Here is a 21261-nt window from a genome sequence, read left to right as displayed (position 1 = left end):
TGCTGTTCATTCTTTTCTGCGCATCCCCTCAAATTTTCTCAGTATCTTGGTGCTTCTGCCCAAGGGTGGTACTTTCTTCCTGGAACCAGGCAGTGACGTGCCTGTGAGCTCTGGACAGAGGTCTGGTGCAGCAGGAAATTCTTCATTTGCTGTTGCACATCTTGGACCCCTAGGAACCCACTATGCAATGGCCCTGACCAGTTCCCTGTTCCAGCCAAGGTGATGCAGAAGAGAGAGAAGGGCCCTGTTTATTTTACTTTTGCTTTTTTAGGGCCACAGTCGCAGCATATGGAGGTTCCCGGACTAGGGGTCGAATCGGAGCTGCAGCTGCTGGCCTATACCACAGCCACAGCAATACCAGATCCAAGCTGTCTGCAACCTACATCACAGCTCACGGCCACACCAAATCCTTAGCCCACCGATTGAGGCCAGGGATCAAACCTGAATCTTCATGGCTACGAGTCGAGTTCATTACTGCGGAGCCACAATGGGAACGCCTCCATTTGTTTGTTATTATTTTCTTTTTTGGCCATTCTGCAGCATATGGAGTTCCTGGGCCAGAGATCAGATCTGAGTCACAGTTGCGACCTATGCTACAGTTGTGGCAACGCTGGATCCTTTAACCCCCTGTGCCAGGCCAGGGACTGAACCTGCATCCTGGCACTGCAGAGATGCTGCTGATCTGGTTGCACCACAGCGAGACCTCCAAAGAGCCCCATTTATTGAAAGAACACAATTTCCAATTTTAGGAAAATGATCTTTTCTGTGATCCATGATTTATTCATAGAAAAGCACTGTGAGTTCACACACTTGCTAAAAAACAGCAATTGTGATACAGAAATGGGCGTGGCGTCTTTTTTTTTTTTTTTTTTAAACCAACCTATTGGGCTGAGAGGTTGTAGGGCCCACGGCTGGACAGTAAGACTTCAGTAGCCACAAACAGCAAATACAACTTATCCGTTAGTGTGGAGGGAAAAAAAAAAAGTGACACAGTTTGTCAGAGAAAGGAAAAGGAAGCAGACAGAGGCCCTTAGTTCACACTCTAGCTACACACCCCTTCCTATGGCAACCCACCCTACGCGGGGAACTAAAACATGAAAACAGCAAACACCAAGACACTGGCATCTAGACGACTCTTGGGAACGCCCTCGAGGCCTCCTACGACACGTCCAGGTGGGGCAGAGGGGCCGAGAAGGGAGCAGGAAGGTGATACACCGTGGAAGTCAGCCGGGGCTAGGACCAGCTGCCCCTCGGGCTGCAAACGAGTCGGAGAGGGAGAGGCCACACGCCATCCAGCGGCAGCCTCCAAGTCAGCGACCCACGGGACTGTGACAAAAGCAGGCAGAGGAAGCTTGAGGTAGAAGGCGGCAGGGGAGGCAAAAGCAAGCACAGGGTGGGAAGAGAAACGTGGCGCTGGAGGAGCCGCTCGGGGCAGAGCGAGACCAGGGTTTAGAAGCTGGTTTGGCCAGCCGGTGAAGACAGGAGGCGCCGAGCTGGGCAGAGGAGGAGAGGGCCGGGGAGGCGCCGCCGGCAGGAGAAGGGGCACCTCATGCAGCGCCTCGAGTACGAATGCACAGACGCAGCGACGGTGGACATGCAGAGAAAGACACACACAGACACACCTATACACGTGCACTCATGGTACACACTCACGATGCATCGACAGACATCACACACACACACACACACACACACACACACACACAGAGTCTTCTGTGGTCACAACGCGTCTCCCTCACAAAGAACCCACCGCCCAGCACACAGGTCTTCACAGGGACGCAGGTGCGCGCACACGGGCGCGGATGTATCTGTGCACAGAGACACACACGCCTGCCCACACAGACCCGCGCACACACGCACACCCGCACGCAGCCATGAAACCAGACACTCCGACACACAGGCGGCCAGGGCGGAGGAGCCGTTCCAGCTCCGCGGCCTCCCGGACCCCCGCCTCCGCCCGGCCCGTGGTCCCCCGTGGTCCCCGGGCGCGCAGCAGGCGTGAGAGCCAAAGCCCAGCCTGGGCCCTGCCCCTCACCCTTCCCCGGGCTACAGACGCCCCCCCGCAAGCCGGGGTTTCTGCATAGACTAGCCTCGGACCGACTCTAACTGGCCGGCTTCCTCCCCGCCCCCGCTCTCCCATGGCCAACAGCATGTACTCTGCAAGGGGAACCTGAGAAATGGTGGTGAGTCTCCTCAGAAAACAGGCCCCTCTTCCCACCCACAGCTACTTCAAGTACCCATCAAATTAGAACCCGAGTTATAAATAGTTACAACTTTACAACGTCATTGGCAACACATACACGATCGTATTTACAGTATCATAAATGCTTCTGTTTCTCTGGTTAAGCAATCCCTGAGACGGAACAGCGGTTCTGTGTTTGCCAAGGGAGAGAGGGCCAATGCCCGGGACACACAGGATGCGGGGTGTGAGGTGGCACGTTGTGGGGTTTCTGATCGGTCTGCAGGGCCCAGCTCCTCCAGGAACAGTGGGCTGTTGTGAGAACACTGCCAAGGCGGGCATGTTGGCTAGAGCTGGACTCTCCCCATGGGTAGCCCTGTGGTCCTTTGGCTTCAGCCACAGGTGCTCAGAGTCCTCTCAGGGTGGACAAATGTTTGTGTCCTTGGCCTGACCTGATGGCACCTGGGAGCCCAGGCTGCCCGGCCGGGAGCCGCCTGCTCTCTCAGCCAAAGCGCTCTCGCACCAGCAGCATCAGCTTCTTCTTGCCTTTGTAGATCTGTTTGAGGTTGTCGATGAACTGGGCAAACTGCAGGTGGCCGTCCTGGGGCAGCAGGAAGGTCTCCCGGGCCTTGCTCAGAAACTCGATGAACTCCCCGTAGTGCCGAGGGCTGATGTGCGTCAGGCGCGAGTGCGTGGTGTTGATGTAGGCATTGATGGTGGCATCCAGCAGCTGGCGCAGGGGAGCTTTGTCGGTGGACATGAGCTTCCCCGAGCTGCGGCGGCCCGGGATGCCGGCCAGGCCGGGCGCCGTCACCGTGCAGCGCCGCAGGATGTCTGACAGCACTGTGGCACAGTGCACGCTCTTCACCACCAGGGGGATCAGGGCTGCCAGCTCGTTCTTGCCCAGGGAGTGGCTGAGGGCACAGGCCCAGAGCACATCGTTGATGGCTGGGTGGGTATCCTGGTTGTAGGCCAGGTTGAGGTGGCTCATGGCCAGGGAGGCCAGCTTGAAGGCACGCAGCGGGTAGCCGCGGAGCTCCATGTAGCGGGCGATGGTGAACAGCTGCGAGTGCGTCATGCCCCCGGCGGCGGCATCAATGGCGATCTGGTAGGCTGCTTCGAAGGCGATGTGGTCTTTCTCACAGAGGGTGAGGGCGGACAGGGCACAGCTCTGCGGGTCCTTCATGGCGCACTGCAGGGCCAGAGTGCGGGCGCAGCTGGCCAGCTCCTCCCGCTGTGGGTAGTCAAGACTGAGGCGCAGGAGAGTGGTGTGGGATACGGCCGTGGCAGCCACGATGCTGGTCGCCTCCGTGGGGGTGAAGAGGGTGTACCAGCTCTGCAAGATGCTCACCAGGGCCCGCACACCTGTCAGGGAGAGCCCGCGCTCAGCCGTGGCCACCCGGGGCCTGCTCCAGGTCCGCCCAGATTACCAGTCGGGGTCAGAACGTGGCCTGCACAGACGAGCTCTCCCTCCTTCTCGGCAGCCGTGAGATGAGCTGAGGCAGCCAGGACAAAGGAGCACCCCAGAGGGCCCGACCTTGTTTGGGGTCTCTCCCCATCCCTTCCTCCCCCAGGTCAGAGGGCTGAAGGTCTCTGCAGGTGCTCTCAGCCCCGCACAAGGACAGAGCAAGAGAGCCTGTAGTTTGCCTGCCCCAAGGCAGGAGTCGCAGATCTGCCTGGGGCTTCTAGCTGAAGTGGGGCCTCTCGCGGTAGAGTCCTGTGCTGGGGCTTTGGGCTCTAGATGGGGTCCTGAGCCTCCGCGTTGTCTGGGGTGGCTCGGAAGCATGGACAGGGACTGGGACCAAACCGCCAGGACAACTACCTCCCAAGACTGCACTTGAACACGGGTGGCTGAAAATTCATTCCCTCGGAACGTCTCTGATCAGAGGGTCAGAGTGCTGCTGACACCAGGGTGTGGTCCAAGCGGGGAGGGCAGAGCTGGCTCAGGCTGAACAGAGGCCATTCTCTCCTACCAGCAGCCTCATCCTTTCCTAGGGCACCAGCAAGAGCTCTAAGGATTCGTTGTCCTGTCCCAAGGGCAGGGCCTAGAAATCCTTGCCCCGGGGGTAGAGGGAGGTGGGAGACTCACCCACTTCCGTAGCACACGTCACCAACCACCGCACCATCTCCCGGCGCCTCCAGTTAAGGGTTGATAAAGTCATCCTCACCACCTGGGGAGAGAAGCGGCATCCCAGGGCGCTGGGCATGATGCCACACTGCGCCCCCAGGGGAGAGCAGCAGCATCCCAGGGCGCTGGGCATGATGCCACACTGCGCCCCCAGGGGAGAGCAGCAGCATCCCAGGGCGCTGGGCATGACCGCCACACTGCGCCCCCAGGGGAGAGCAGCAGCATCCCAGGGCGCTGGGCATGATGCCACACTGCGCCCCCAGACTGCCCTTGCCTTTCCTTTAATCGACAAGCATCTACTGCTGCCTTAAACAGCCATCTTCCCCTCAGTAGTTGGTTTAATTTCTGCTCCACCCCTTCTAGCAGCCAGACAGATGCCCCTGACGACCTGTAACGAATGAAGCCCATATTGCCGTATTGCCGCATCTTGTTTGACTTGGAGAAATGGAGCTGGGGTAGGGACAAGATGGACCTTGTGAAGCCGAAAACGACAATGGTGGCCTTAAGTTCAAAACAGAGCCCCAAACCGAGTCCTTCCCTCGTGTCTAGCCTAAGACTGTGTTCAAGGCACACAGAAAGAGCCAGACTGGCCCATGCCCAGTTTAGTCCCGCTGGGATCTTAACGTCTACCAACTGTCACTAGGCCAGATGCCTAAAAGCCGGGGTGGCCCTCTCCTCCTCCATACCTGTAACCCCAGCTCCAGGGCCACGTTGAGCAGGGTACTGTCTGTACTACTGTCCGTGGGCGTAGCAATCTTGAATGCATCTTGGGCCAGTTTGAAGATGAGGGAGGAAGAATGGATGTGCTTCTGTATTGCTTCCAGGATTGTTCGGAGCCTCAGAGTGTCCCCTGTAAGTGTTGAGAGAAGGGGCAGGGACAAGGTCTTCTTTAAAGCTTCCCCAAACAGTCAACTGATCACAACAGGTACTGGTTCAACTGGCTGCCATCAATGCACCGAAAGCCTTTTCTTTTCTTTTTTTTTTTTTTTTTTTTTGGTCTTTTCAGGGCCACACTTGTGGCATGTGGAGGTTCCCAGGTTAGGGGTTGAATTGGAGCTGCAGCTGCCAGCCTACACCACAGGCACAGCAACATCAGATCCGAGCCGAGTCTGCAACCTACACTAAAGCTCATGGCAATGCCAGATCCTTAACCCACTGAGCGAGGCCAGGGATCAAACCTGCATCCTCACGGATGCTAGTCAGGTTCATTTCCACTGAGCCATGATGGGAGCTCCTTTTATTTTTTTTTATTTTTTTCACCGAATGTTTCTGAATGCACCCATCCCTTCTGGGTGGTCAAGCTCTGTCTCCACCAAACCCACTGGAGGCCCCTTCCTTTCCCAGGCACCCACATGAACTCACTTCTCTCCACCTTTTCAGCTGCTTCTACCTTTCACCCTCTTTCCCCTCAGGATCTTTAGAACACCTGAATTTTGAGAGCTGCTTAGAAAGGAGAAGGAAGCCATATTATTGTCAAAAAGGTATGCTGTCCCATAGTTCGCCTCTCAGTACAGCTCCCTGAGCAAAAGGAGCTGGGCCACCACTTCCTATTCAGTAGGCACGTGTAAGTTAAGCGACACACGGCAGGCATGCACGTGTACCATGTGACGGTCACTGTATGAAGGCAGCGGAGTGTGTGAAAGACGGGCGCACCTTAGGGAGGGTGATATGTGACATAAAGATAACAAAAGGTCGCCTCTATGTTTTACAAGGAGGTGCAGTGCTAAGAGTATAAAGGCTGCGGAGTAAAATACATGGGGAGTTAAACCGAGCCCGGCCATTTACCAGATCAGCCACTTCATCTATAAAATGGAAATAACATTTTAAGGCTGTGAGAATTATAAACAACTTCTATATAGTTAATATTTTGTGGGTTTTTTTGTTGTTGTTTTTTGTTTTGCTTTTTAGGGCCGCACTCATGGCATATGTAAGTTCCCAGGCTAAGGGTCGAATCAGAACTGCAGCTGCCAGCCTACGCCGCAACCACAGCAAGGCGGACTCCGAGCCTCACCTGTGACCTGCACCACAGCTCACGGCAGCACTGGATCCCTAACCCACGGAGCGAGGCCAGGGATTGAACCTGCATCCTCATGGATTCTAGTCAGATTCGTTTCTGCTGAGCCACAATGGGAATTCCTATGATTCTATTTTTACGTAAAAAAGATAAGTAGCACGATGTGTGTATAGAGCATATGCGTGTGCACATATATGAATAGAAAATACCTGGGAATATTTATAACCCTGTCTTAGTAGTTGTAGCAGTACTTATCTTTGGGTGCCAGGATTATAAGAGAGATTACCTTTTTCCCCCTTCTATCATCCTTAAAAACAATTCTAAAAATGAGTGGACTGCATGTTTTTAAAGTGGTTTTAGGTTTACAGAAAATCGAGCAGATAGCACAGAGTTCTCATGTCTCCACTCCCCTTTCAGCTTCCCCGGTTATTAACGTCTTATGTTCGTGTCGTCCATCTGATGAACCAACACTGGGGACATTACTGTTAAAAAGTCCAGCAGGCACTACTGCATATAAAAGAAATAAGCTACAAGGATACATTGTAGAAATACAGGCAGTATTTTACAAAAACTCTACATGGAGTATAACCTTTAAAACCAGAATGCCTATGTTGTACACCGGAAACACCTGAAACTTATATATAATATTGTACATCAGCTGTACCTAAATTAAAAAAAGTGAGCTACCACGCCACAAAAAAAGACATTTAAGGACCCTTAAATATACATTGCTTCGTGAAGGAAGTCAGCATGTTAAGGTTACGTACGGTGACTGCGGATCTGTGACACTGTGGAAAAGGCAGAACTATGGCGACAGTGAAAAGATGAGTGGTCTCAGAAGAATGAGAAGAGGGACGGGTGGAGCACCGGAGACTTCAGATACTCTCACAGTTCTCAGATACTCCGTTCTGGGTCTCCCCACTCCTCTTCCTTGTTTGTCATTTTATCATTTTTTGCCTTTCAATTTAAGATGTTTCTTTCTCTTTTGGTTGTGCCTGCAGCATGTCTAAGTTCCTGCGCCAGGGGTCAAACCCTCACCACAGCAGCAACCCAAGCCACTGCAGTGACAACACTGGATCCTTAACTCACTGAACCACACGGGAGCTCCTGAGAGGTTTCTTTTGACATTTATAATGTAAGATTTTGGAGATACTCACATGATTCAAAGTTGAAAAGATATAAAAGGTAAATAATGAAAAATTATTTCTCCTCCTTACTTCTGACGCTCATTCACCCAGTTCTAACCTTATATGCAACCAATATTATCAGTTTTTGTTTTACCTTCTGAGATATTCTATGCATAATAAGGAAATACTTTAATGCCCTCCCGAATGGCAGCATAGTATACACAGATCTGTATATCATGTTTCCACTTATATCCATGTATCTTGGAGATCATGTCACATCAGTACATAAAGAGCTTCTGGTTCTTTTAAGTGGCTGCATGAATATCCTCCCATTTATAGATGTCTAAGTCCACAACTGCTTATTCAAAATCCTTGAATTTTGAATGCATTTGGAATTCATTATTTTTCAAGTCTGGGGCAGCACCCCATAATTAAACACTTTACTATTTGTACACTAGCTATGATAAATAGCAAAATTAATATTATAGTTTTTTGATACAGTGATAAACTGATAAATGAAATAGTATGCTATAGACCATAAATACTTGGTACTCTTTGTTTCTAAGGAAAATATTCCATAAAACCTCAAACCAAGCTAAGTATCTGTACACACGCAAACACACACCTGGTTTCTTTAGGGTATTGGACAAGGGGCTTCATTTGCATTGCTATTATTGTCCACAAAGATTAGAGCTGGGTATTTAGTGACGGGATTATTTAATGATGAAGCAACACTACAAGAGATGGCTTTAAAAAAGGTGTAGATCAGAGTTCCCTGGTGGCTCAGTGGGTGAGTATCTGGTGTTGTCACTGCTGTGGCTCAGGCCACTACTGTGGTGTGGGTTTGATCCCTGGCCTGGGAACTTCCACATGCCGTGGGTGCGGCCAAAAAATAATAAAAATGAAAAAGGTGTAGATCTAGGATAATGTGTTTCTTTCATGTAGATTTCTATATAAGCAGTCTCTTCAGATTAAGGAAGCAAGTACAATGTCTTTTTTCCTGGTAAATGTATGTTATTCAAGGCCAGTTGACTGCTTAAACATCCCCCCATATTGTCTAGAGATTTTTTTTCCACCTGTGTAACATTTCATCATTGTCATCATTCTTAGCCTCACCAGCCTTATTTGGGGTAATACTCTTTTAGCAATTTTTCTACCTTGCAAGGAATGTACAACAGGGATGCACGTTATGGCATTCAGTATTTTTTCATTGTCAGCTTGTTCTAACTCAGTGCTTCTACCTTAGTAGTCATAAAAATCATTTGAAGAATGTGTTAAAACCTAAGGTTCCTGAACAACACCCACAGAGATTCTGATGCAGTAGGTATGGAGTTGGGTCTGGGAACTGGCATTTCTAACAAGCTTCCAAGTCATGCTAATGCTGCTTGTCTACTGACCACAGTTTGAGTAGCAAGGCTCTGACTTATTTAGACTTTTACCCAAATGACTTTCAGTGTAAATAATGAGACTACGTATCTTGTCATGAGTGACACAGAACCATTCCAAATCTTTCTGTACAAGTTCACTTTCAAACATTACTGTAAGCCGAAATCTCTGCCCAGTATTTATCAATCATCCCAAGTAGCAGCAAGTATGTGAATGACATTGCCAAGGTACACCTGATCAAGCTTCTGCAATAACTCTTTCAGGAAGACCTGGAAGTTAACCTGCTGCAAGGATACAGTATGAAAATTAAAAAAAAAAAAAATTAGAGTTGCTCTTCATTGGCAGCATAGTTTCTTGGTCAGGAGACACTCACGACGGGTATGAGTGGCACAGTGGTCCAGGAGCAAGCATGGTTGTCTCCCACTCTAGCTTATGTGAGACGAGCTCATGCCGCTGGTACAGATTCTTGAGCCGGGTACAAACAGCTCTTCAATTACTCATCATTTCTTGCTTATATACTGACAAATAAACTGTAAACTCTTTTTTTTATTTTTTATTTTCCCACTGTACAGCAACGGGGTCAGGTTATCCTTACATGTATACATTGCAATTACAGTTTTTCCCCCACTCTTTCTTCTGTTGCAACAAGAGTATCTAGACATAGTTCTCAATGCTATTCAGCAGGATCTCCTTGTAAATCTATTCTAGGTTGTGTCTGATAAGCCCAAGCTCCCGATCCCTCCCACTCCCTTCCCCTCCCATCAGGCAACCACAAGTCTCTTCTCCAAGTCCATGTTTTTCTTTTCTGAGGAGATGTTCATTTGTGCTGGATATTAGATTCCAGTTATAAGTGATATCATATGGTATTTGCCTTTGTCTTTCTGGCTCACTTCACTCAGTATGAGATTCTCTAGTTCCATCCATGTTGCTGCAAATGGCATTATGTCATCCTTGTAAACTCTTTTTCTTCCCTTTTTGGCTGCCCCACATCATACGGAGTTTCCAAGCCAGGGATCAGATCTGAGCTGCAGTTGCAACCTATACCATAGCTGCGGCAACGGCGGATCCCTGAACGCATTGTGCTGGGCCAGGGATCGGACCTGCATTCCAGCACTCCAGATAAGCCACCAATCCCATTGCACCACAGCAGGAACTCCAACTTTTTTCTTGTAGCTGTGGCATGTGGCAGTTTCCAAGCCATGGATGGAACTAGTGCCACAGCAGCGACAACGCTGTATCCTTAACCCACTGTGCCACAAAGAACTCCCACAAACAACTTTGGAAATATCCTGGATGTTGGCTTTTTCTTTTTTCTTTTTTTTTTGTCTTTTTGCTATTTCTTGGGCCGCTCCCGTGGCATATGGAGGTTCCCAGGCTAGGGGTCGAATCGGAGCTGTAGCCACTGGCCTACGCCAGAGCCACAGCAACGCAGGATCCGAGCCATGTCTGAGACCTACACCACAGCTCACGGCAACGCCGGATCCTTAACCCACTGAGCAAGGCCAGGGATCGAACCCACAACCTCATGGATCCTAGTCGGATTCGTTAACCAATGAGCCACGACAGGAACTCTGGATGTTGGCTTTTTTTAGTTTTACCTATCTGCTGCATTAACACATTCCATAACTTTCAAGCTGTGCTTAGAGTCCTTAAAACGTCTTGTTTGCTCATCAACCACTCTTAATGTTTTTTTTTTTTTTATTTTAAAAGAGAATAGAGTTGTTTCATCAGCAGTGTACCCATGTTTCCAATAATTAAAAATTATCTTATATTGGAAATATAATTTTCATCTACATCATGAAAAGAAGCTTTTTTAAAAATCATAGCTGTCCAGATATTTCACACCATGATGCTTCTGAAATTTTTGCAGCCAGTGATCTCCTGAAATTTTATAGGCACCTTAAAGACTGGGTACTTCATGGCGTAATCTAGCTTGTTTCCAAAACAAAGCAGTCAGTGGCATATTCACACTGCTTCACTGCGGAATCCATTCAATCACGGTCATGTCCGTATTATTTTTTGCCCTCTGAAAAACTCTCTCTTCTCCATTAGTCCTGGTCATTGTTACCCTAAAAAACGTGAAGACTTTGTCTTTCTGCTATTTTAGGTCACACGTGGTGTCAACTCCCAAAGGTGTTTTCTTGGCCATGACCAGGGCATGTAGAAGTTACCAGGCCAGGGGTAACCTGCACCATAGCTGTAAGCAGAGCCATAGCGGTGACACCACCACATCCTCAACAAGGGAGCTCCTCCACACCTGATGCTTTAGTACGATGTCTCACAGACACACCTGATCAAGCTTCTGTACTAACTCTATTTTCTATACTATTGATAATGACAGATGCTTCCCTTTCTTATTCTTACCCATGGGAGTATCTTCAGTTTTTTGGACATTTTTACAGGACAATTAAACTCAAACTGACAAAACAACAACCATCTAAACAAAAAAGGCAACACAATATTAGTGAGCAGCAGAGATGTCTGTGACTAAGAGTGTTAAGAAACAAGTAACGCCTCATGTGAGTTGAGGCAAGGTTTGGCTGCCACCTTAGGAAAAGAAAAGTTTGGATTTTCAGAGCTTCTCAGATTTTGGAATTCCATGTAAGAGATTTTGGACCTAAAGCAACATATTCAACCAGCTTCCTACTGATGGCTATTTAGAATGTTTCAAATATTTTATAATTGCAAACAAGGTTGGAGTGAATAAATTTGTTCATGTGTACAAATGTAAAATTTAAGGTAAAATCCTGGATGTGAAACTGCTGGATCAAAGGAGATGCACATTGTAATTTTGATACATATGCTGTAATGCCTTCCACAAAGCATTACTAATCTACACTCCCACTCTACACCTTTGCAAACACAGTGTCTTACCAAAAATGTTTTATTTTGAGATAATTTCAAACTTTCAAGACGACTACAAGCATCATTTTTCTGTCCCACCCAACCATTTGAAAGTAACTGATTTTGATACCCATCACCCCTGAATACTGAAGTCTGTTTCTGCCAGATAAGGACATTTTTCTCCATATCTGCAACACAACCATCAAACACGTGGTCTGTCTAATATTAGTATGTCTCCTCAGCCTCTGACAATTTGGAAAAACGCCTTGGTCTTCCCTTGGCATTCATGACTTGATACCTTTGCATATTAGTTATTTTCTATTTTTTATTTTTCTTTTGGGCTACAGCAGGCAGCTGCTTGATCTCAGTTCCCAGACCAGAGATCAAACCTGGTCCACCAGTGGTGAAAGCACCAAGTCCAAACTCCTAGACCAGCAAGGAACTCCCCAGACTAGTTATTTTGCAGAATGTCCTTCAATTTGATTATGCCTGATATTTCCTCATGATTAGATGGAGGTTCGCATTTTTGATGTAATATCAGAGAAGTGATAACTGATTCTTTATTGCTTCCTGTTAGGTAATAAGTGATTCTGACTTAACCCATTAGTGGATATTAGTTGTGATCACCTGATCAAAAGTGATGCCTGCTAGCTTTCTCTCCTGTACTTACACATTTTTTTCTTTATGACGGACAAGTATTTTGTGGGGAGATTTTTTTTTTTTTTTTTTTTTTTTTTTTAGGGCTGTACCTGCAGCATATGGAGATTCCCAGGCAAGGGGTCTAATTGGAGCTACAGCTGCTGGCCTACACCACAGCCACAACAACGCCGGATCCGAGTCACGTCTGTGACCTACACCACAGCTCACGGCAACGCCAGATCCTTAATCCACTGAGCGAAGCCAGGGATCGAACCCGCAACCTCATGGTTCCTAGTCGGATTGTTTCCGCTACGCCATGATGGGAATTCTGTGGGGAGATGCTTTTGAGACTAAGTAAATATCCCTCATCAAAAGTTCATCAGCTAGTTTTATTATCCATTTATGTTTCTAGGCTGAATTAAGTATTATATAGTTGCCAAATGTTATATTCTCATTTGATCATTCCTTCTGTAATAATCATTTGGCATTCCACTCTGCTCATTTATTTCCTCATATCAGCATAAAACTCATGGGTACCTATTTTATTCAATGGGTTATAAACAGTTGCTATCACTACTAATCAATATATTTATTTAAAGACTTACTGAGGTATGTTAACTGATACAATCATCAACGCATATTTAAAAAGCACAATTTGATCAATTTTGACAAATGTACGCCTCTAAGAAACTATCACAATCAAGATAACGAACATATTAATCGCCCTCAAAGCTTCCTTGTCACCCTTAGTCACTCTTCCTTCCCTTCGGTCCTGGCCTGCCCAGGCCCCATTCCCAGGAAACTGCTGATCTTCCTACTGTCACTACAGTGTGCCTTTCTAGAATTTTACATAAATAGAATAACACAGTAGACACTGCTTCCTTTGGTCTAGCTTCTTTCACTCAGTATAATTATTCTGAGGTTCATTCAGGTTGCAGTATCAATAAGTCATTCCATTTTATTACCAAGTGTGATGTCACTGTGTAATTGTATCAGGTTTTAACCCATTCACCTCTTGATGGATACTTGGAGTGGTTCCAGTTTGTGGTTAAAAACAAAGCTCCTATGAACACTCATGCTAAAGTCTTTGTACCGGTATATACTTTCCTTTCTTTCGGGTAACACCCGATCAGTGGAATGGCAGGACCAAATGTGTAAGTGTCTACTTAACTTTTTAAGAAACTGACAAATGGTTTACCAAGGTGGTTGTACAACTTATGTTCCTACCTGCAGTGTATGACAGTTCCAGCTGCTCTACATCCGTGCCAGTCGTTGATATGGCTGCTTTTTTTAAGAAAAATTATTATTTTTGTCTTTTTAGGGCTGCACTCATAGCATATGGAGGTTCCTAGGATAGGGGCTGAATTGGAGATGCAGCTGCTGGCCTATACGCCACAGCCACAGCAATGCCAGATCCAAGCCACATCTGTGACTTACACTACAGCTCACGGCAACACTGGGTCCTTTAACCCACTGAGTGAGGCCAGGATCAAACCTGAGTCCTCATGGACTGCCAGTCAGATTCATTTCCACGGAGCCACGACAGGAACTCCTGTTTGTTTTTAAAATTTTAGCCTTTCTCTTATTGTGGCTTTAATTTCCATTTCTCTAAGGACTAATGGTATTGGGCAGGTTTTCATGTGCTTGCTTCCCAGCAGAGGATCTCTGGTGGAATATTTCTTCAGATATTTGTCCATTTGAAAAAAAGCATTGTTCACTCTCTTATTAGTGAGAGTTCTTTACATATTCTGAATGCAAGTCCTTCATGAGATATGCTTTGCAAATATTTCTCCCTGTCTGTGGCTTATCTTTGCATTCTTTTTCTTTTCTTTTCTTTGCCGCTGTGTGAAGCAGCTTGATGTGAGATCTCAGTTCCCAGACCAGGGACTGAACCCGGGCCGCTGTGGTAAAAATGCTGAGTCCTCACCACGAGACCACTACCTAACTCCTCTATCTTTTCTTTTCATTCTTCATAGGGACTTTCACAGAGCAGACGTTCTTGATTTTGCTAAGTTGTAAGACTTTTTTTTATGGATTGTGCTTTTACTGTTATATCTAAGAAATCTTTGCTTAACTAAAAATGAAAATGATTTTATCCTGTGTTTCCTTCTAAAAGTTTTATAGTTTTAGTTTTTTTTTTTTTTTGTCTTCTTGCTATTTCTTGGGCCGCTCCCACGGCATATGGAGGTTCCCAGGCTAGGGGTCGAATCGGAGCTGTAGCTGCCAGCCTACGCCAGAGCCACAGCAACGCGGGATCCGAGCGGCGTCTGCGACCTACACCACAGCTCACGGCAACGCCGGATCCTTAACCCACTGAGCAAGGGCAGGGACCGAACCCGCAACCTCATGGTTCCTAGTCGGATTCGTTAACCGCTGCGCCACGACGGGAACTCCAGTTTTAGCTTTTACATTTAGATCCTTGATCCATCATGAGGTGATTTTTGTTTAGGTTGCACCATTTGCTGAAAGACCGTCCTTTTTCTCAACTGAATTGGCTTTGGCCCCTTTATTGAAATAAACTGACCATACATGTGAGGGTATATTTTGGGACTCTACTTTCTTTCACTCATCTATTTATCTTTCTTTATACGAATAACCCTGTACGGATTACTACAGCTTCATAATAAATCTTGAAATCAGGAGGTGTTAGTCCTCCCGCTTTATATTTCTTTTGCAAAGCTGTTTTTGTCTTCTCTAGGTCCTTTGAATTTCCATGCTAAGTTCAGAACGAGATTATCAATTTCTGCCCAAAATTTGCTTGGGATCTCACTGAATCACACACCAATATGAAGAGAATCAACATTTTTTTTTTTCTTTCCTGGCCACACCTGCGGCATAAGGAAGTTCCCGGGGCCAGGCATCAAATCTGAGCTGCAGCTGCACAGCGGCCACAACGCTGGATCCTTATCCTATTGTGCCCTGCCAGGGACTGAAACTATGCTGCTGCAGAGACAATGCCGGGTTCTCAACCCGCTGTGCCACAGTGGCAACTCTGAGAATCAACATCTTAATTCTATTCCAATCCATGGGCGCAGCGTGTCCCATTTTTTTTAGGTCTTCTTTAATATCTCTCAGCAACGTTTTATGTTTTTCACCGTATTGGTCTTGTACATCTTTTGTTAGGTTTATTCTTGTGTTTCATGTTCTCTTGATGTTATTACAATGATAACTCAAAAAACTTCAATTTCTGATTGTTCATTGCTGGTATACTGAAATACCATTGATTTTGGTATGCTGATCTTGTATCCGGAAACACTGCTAAACTTACTATTAGTTCTAATAGGTTTTGCAGAGTCCATAGGATTTTCTACATAGACAACCATGTTTTCAGAGAATAAGGACAGTTCTGCTGCTTCTTTCTAATTTGAATACCTTTTACTTCTTTTTAGCGTCTCACTGCACTGGCTAGAGCCATCAGTATGATGCGGAAAGAGACGAGGCGGAAGCAAACCTCTTGGCCTTGTTCTTGATGTTAGGAAGACACAGTTACTCTTTTAACCACTGAGTCTGAGGGTAGCTGCACCACAGACGCCCTTCACCATCTGAGGAAGTTCTCTTTTACTTCTAGTTTGTTGAGAGTTTCGATTGTTTTTATGAGAAATAAATGTTAGATTTGATCAAATGCTATTTCTGTATCACTGAGAAAATCACGTGGGTATTCTTTTTTTACTCTATCAGTATGGTGAAATACAGTGATTGAGTTTTAATTTTTTTTTTTTTTGTCGCCATTTCTTGGGCCACTCCCACAGCATATGGAGTTTCCCAGGCTAGGGGTCGAATCGGAGCTGTAGCCACCAGCCTACACTAGAGCCACAGCAACATTTTTTATTAAGAATTTTTACACCTATGCTCATGAGAGATATTCATCTGAGTTTTCTCTTTTATAATGATTTTCAGCTGGCTTTGGTATCAGGATAATGCTGACTTCATTGACTGAACTGGGAAATATTTCCTCCTCTTCAATTTTTTCAAGAGTTTTTTTACAGAACTGTTATGTTTTCCTTAAATCTTTAGTAGAATTTACCAGTGAAGCCATTTAGGCCTGGAATTTCTTTGTGGGAAGGTTTTTAACTACCAACTTGATTTCTATTTATTCTTTTAAATGGTAAAACATACATAAAACTTGCCATTTTAACCATTTAAGGATACAATTCAGTGACATTAAATACATTCACATTGTCAGGTAACCATACCACTATCCATTTCCAGAACTCCCTCATTATCCCATTAAATAGTAACATCTTTCCCCAGCGTCTCTACCCTATTTTCTGCTTTGTGCGTTTCCTCTAGTCTACGTTCTGGTTCTATGAATTTCTGATATTAACTGTGACCACTACATTCAAGTGGTGTCTGGCATTTTTATCCACTCTATGGTAGAGTTACACTTCTTCCCTTTATGACGGATAATATTTTGTGGAGAGATACTTTAAGACTTATGCAAATATTCTGTTCCTCGTCAAATATTCAACCACTAGCCTAGCATCCACTCAAATTTATTCACGTGACGATTCTCGACACCCCATATAAGGAACTCATACAATGTCTGTCTTCGTGCATCTGGCTTGTTTCACTCAGAAGAATGTTTTCAAGGCTCATCCATGTTGTAGCATGTGTCAGAATTCCATTCCTCTTTCATGGCCAAAGAATATCCTAGTGTATGTACATACTACATGTTGTTTATTCATCTGTTGATTGTTTTTTGTTTTGGTCTTTTTGCCTTTTCTAGGGCTGCTTCCCAAGGCATATGGAGGTTCCCAGGCTAGGGGTCTAATCAGAGTTGTAGCCACTGGCCTACGCCAGAGCCACAGCAACGCCAGACCCTTAACCCACTGAGCAAGGGCAGGGATCGAACCCGCAACCTCATAGTTCCTAGTTGGATTCGTTAACCACTACACCACGATGGGAACTCCTCATCTGTTGATGGATACTTGAATTACTTCCAACTTTTGGCTACTATGAATAATGCTATTAATGTTGGTAAACAGATATCTGTTTAAGTCCATGTCTTCAGTTCTTTTGGGTATATACTTAGCTTATTCTTATTTATTCTTTTTTTGCACTTCTTCATTGTCTTATTCTTTTTGAAATTTTTTTCTTTTTATGGCGAACCTGTGCCATATGAACGTTCCCAGGCTAGGGGTTGAATCAGAGCTACAGCCGCTGGCCTACACCACAACCACAGCAACACCAGATCCAAGCCACATCTGTGACCTATACCACAGCCCTCGGCAATGTTGGATTGGAACCCACTGAGCAAGGCTAGGGATTGAACCCGCATCCTCATGGATACTAGCTGGGGTTGTTACTACTCAGCTACAACAGGCTTCTATCTTCTTTATTCTTGAGTGAGCTTTGGTAGTTTGTGTCTATCAAGAAATTAGTCTATTTCATTTATTAGCATAAAGTTGTTCATAATATTCCCTTATTATTATTTTTTTACAGCCACACCTGCAGCATATGGAAATTCCTGGGCTGGAGGTCAAACTGGAGCTACAGCTGAGGCCTCCGCCATAGCCGCAGCAACACCAGATCCAAGCTGCACCTGTGATCTATGCTGCAGCTTGTGGCAACACAGGATCCTTAATCCACTGGGCGAGGCCAGGGATTGAACCTGCGTCCTCACAGAGACAGTGTCCTAACCCTCTGAGCCACAACGGGACCTCCTCATTATCATTTTATTTATTTATATTTTTAGGGCCACAACCGCGACACATGGAAGTTCCAGGCTAGGGGTTAAATCAGAGCTGCAAGTGCTGGCCTATGCCAGAGCCACAGCAACACCAGGTCAGAGCAGCATCTGTGACCTACACTGAAGCTCATGGCAATGCCAGATCCTTAACCCACTGAGCTGGGCCAGGGATTGAACACGTGCCCTCATGGATACTGGCTGGGTTCGCTACTGCTAAGCCACAATGGGAATTCCCTTATCATCATTTTCATTCTTTGTGCTGGGGTGTCATATTTCTCATTCTTGATATTGATAATTTTTTTACCAATATCTTCACTTTTGTTTTTGAAAGATTTTCATTGGTACAGAATTCTAAGTCAAGTTTTTTTTTTAAAAGTACTTTAAAGATTTTTCTCCATTGTCTTATGGCTTACATTGCTTCTAATGTGAAACCTGCTCTCATACGTATCTTTTGTCCTTTGTATATAATGTGCATTTTTCCCCTCTTTTGCTTGTAAGACTTTCTCTTCTATCACTGGTTTTAAGCAGTCTGCTTATGGGTCTTGATACAGTTTTCTTCCTATTTCTTGTACTTGAGGTTCACTAAGCATCTTAGATCCGCAGCCATCCTTATCCTGAATCTTACCCTTATCCAGAATCTGACACCCCATGCCAGGCCACTGCCACCTCCATTTCCTACGTGGATGCCTACTGTCAAACTTACTATTTTTGCCAAAAAGATCTGTGAAAATGTTATCTTGGGGTAATTTAATTTGTATTTCTCAAGTGAGGCCAGGCATTTAAATTATTTAAAAGTATTTTGCATCTTCTTTTCTGTAAACTGTCTGATCATATTCTTTGTTCAGTTTTTGTACTGGCTTATTGATCACTTTTACAATTGTTTTATTTTTAAAATTTTTAATTTTGAGTTCCCAGGCCAGGGATCAGATCTGAGCCAAAGTTGTGACCTAAGCTGGAGCTGCGGCAACACCAAATCCTTGACCCACTGTGCCGGGCTGGGGATCAAACCTGTGTCCCGGTGCTCCCAAGACACCGCAGATCCTGCTGTGCCACATCAGCAACTCCAATTTATTGATCTCTTTTATACGATTTATCTGCATTTTTTATCTTTTCTACAATGAGCATACTTTTTTTTTTTTTTTTTTTTTGCAATAAGAAGACATAAAAGTTACTTGAAATTTTAAAAATGCTTTAAAAGAATCCATGTAATTTCCTGGTAGGAGAAAAATACTCACAGTCTATACTTAACAGCTAGTATTTTACTGTAACTTCTCAGGGGCTTGTTTTCACTTTTCTTTGTGATGAAACCTACATAGATAACTTGGAGTATGAGAGCTTTTAAAAGCCTGAGTCATGCTGGACTGCCTATCTTTTGACCCAGGGTCCTGGAAGAATCCTAAACTCTCAAATCCGTAAAGGGATGTGGAACTCCATCTTAGTCATCACTTTACTGGATCTTCCAATGGCCTGGAAGCTGACAGGTCATTGACAATGATTTTCATCTTAGAGATTTTAAACCGGAGGCTTAAAAAGGTAAAGCGACCTTACGGAAAAGTAGATTGGAAGTTACCTTAAAGACGGCCTCACGCTCTGTACTGAGTCCTACAAACAGTAACTACAGGAAAACTCCAGCTGGGACTCTGGTATTCATTCTATTTTCTTTTTTGTCTTTTCTAGGGCTGCACCCGCAGGCTAGGGGTCTAATCAGGGGTTCCCAGGCTAGGGGTCTAATCAGAGCTGTAGTCGCTGGCCTACGCCACAGCAACAGCAATGTGGGATCTGAGCGGCGTCTGCAACCTACACCACAGCTCACGGCAATGCCAGCTCCCCAACCCACTGAGGAGGTCAGGGATCGAACCCGCAACCTCATGGTTCCTAGTCGGATTCGTTAACCACTGCGCCATGAGAGGAACTCCCTCAGGTATTCATTCTAATGGCAGCAATCAAAGCGGGGATCCCTCTCGCTCTTGGTGCTCACAGGAGGGCAAACAGCTTCTCTTCTTCGGGAGACTGCAGGCTAAGCCTCTGACAGGCCACCACTGGGCAGCCCTGGGGGTGCTGGGGCCTGAGGTCTCTCTATGCTCACCTTTGGCAGCAGTCAGCATGGTGGAGGCCAGTTCACACTGCTGGGATTCCAAGTGTCCAAGCGTGAACCAGCGAGGGTAACGGCTGGGCACCACAGATACCATATGGTGAGGGTGGGAAGTGTCGCCTGCAGAAGTTGAGTTTTCTAGAACAGGTAACCTAGAAGACCCAGGGAGAGTCATCAGCTACCACCCAGACCCTTGCCATTCTGAGCCACCTTAGAGAAGCTTGTTCTCTTTACTGGGGAGGAACCTGGCAGGAAAGGGTTAATGAAGAACTTGGAAGGATTTCAAACCTATGGTGCTGTACTTAATATGAGGTGGGTTCCTGGCACTTGTAGAACTCAAGCTGGATAGTTCTTATTGCAAATAGGTTTGAAAGGCAGTTCGAAAGTCATAAGATTTTAAAAGTATGAGAAATATATGCCAAGTAAACCTGCACAGTGCTTTCTGGTTGAGCTGAGGAGCTCTCTTGGTCTTACAGTCTAACTGAAATTCTTCTGTGTGGTCTGCTGCATCCTAGAGGTCCACCTGCTTGAACCCAGGATCCTAGTCTGGTTTGGAAACAGGATGCCCAGAGCTCACTGTTCTCAAATTTTGACAGAGACTCATTTCTCCTTCTCGGATGTATCTGGTGACCTACGCCTGGGAACCATGATTCAGTTAGGCCTGGAAGGGCTTGCGCCCTTTGCGAGGCTGCCAAACTGGCCCCAGAACAAAGAGACTCAGGTCTTGGGTATTCCATATCTGGTAAAGTCTCGGGAACTTCCTCAGACAACCCACTGAGAATACAGCCAGGGAGCAAGTGTGTCACCAGCAAGGCATCCCAGATAGGAATCCTAGATCATATGAACATATCTGAACCATTTTAGGGCAGACTGGTGGCAGGTCCAATAGCATAGAGGAAGAGGGAAAGAGAAGAAAGTGAGATAAACAAAGAAAAAGACCAAGGGAGACTTCTGCTATGGTGGAGGCATGTGGGCTAGGAAAGGGCTACCCACCTCATGGCACGTAAGGCTAATTTGTAGGACAGGTCTGGATCGTGAGGAAGCAGAGCTGAGAACAAATACTTGGCAAAAGTATGCATGGGAACACTCTCTCGGTGGACGACTTCTCCCAGACCACTGAAGGGGCCTCCTGCAGGAAGACGATAAGCCAGCCAGTCATTTAT

The 21261-nt window shown here is 46.0% G+C and overlaps 2 protein-coding genes across 2 annotated transcripts in view; both read right to left on the bottom strand.

Annotated features, from left to right (window-relative positions):
- On the bottom strand, positions 744–2604 carry LOC110255224. Its single transcript, XM_013999448.2, has one exon. The coding sequence runs from the start codon at positions 2150–2152 to the stop codon at positions 1769–1771; it is 384 nt and encodes a 127-aa protein (XP_013854902.1). The 5' UTR covers positions 2153–2604; the 3' UTR covers positions 744–1768.
- The window catches only part of ZSWIM5 (zinc finger SWIM-type containing 5), a 187876-nt gene continuing 167358 nt past the window's right edge, over positions 744–21261 (bottom strand). Inside the window, exons 10-14 of the mRNA XM_021096754.1 lie at positions 21092–21227; positions 20093–20250; positions 4994–5157; positions 4269–4350; positions 744–3544 (exon numbers count right to left, since the gene is read on the bottom strand). Of these exons, the coding sequence (XP_020952413.1) occupies positions 2682–3544; positions 4269–4350; positions 4994–5157; positions 20093–20250; positions 21092–21227 (1403 nt within the window). The 3' untranslated portion in view covers positions 744–2681. The remainder of the gene's footprint in view (positions 3545–4268; positions 4351–4993; positions 5158–20092; positions 20251–21091; positions 21228–21261) is intronic.

The sequence above is a fragment of the Sus scrofa genome, chromosome 6 (assembly GCF_000003025.6).
Source record: "Sus scrofa isolate TJ Tabasco breed Duroc chromosome 6, Sscrofa11.1, whole genome shotgun sequence".
In the NCBI taxonomy this organism is placed as follows: Eukaryota; Metazoa; Chordata; class Mammalia; order Artiodactyla; family Suidae; genus Sus; species Sus scrofa.
This window is presented reverse-complemented; position numbering and strand designations above follow the sequence as displayed.

What these genes read in the sequence shown, in the direction of transcription:
- LOC110255224 (XM_013999448.2), bottom strand. Translation starts at nt 2,152, where the DNA reads ATGCTGTTGGCCATGGGAGAGCGGGGGCGGGGAGGAAGCCGGCCAGTT.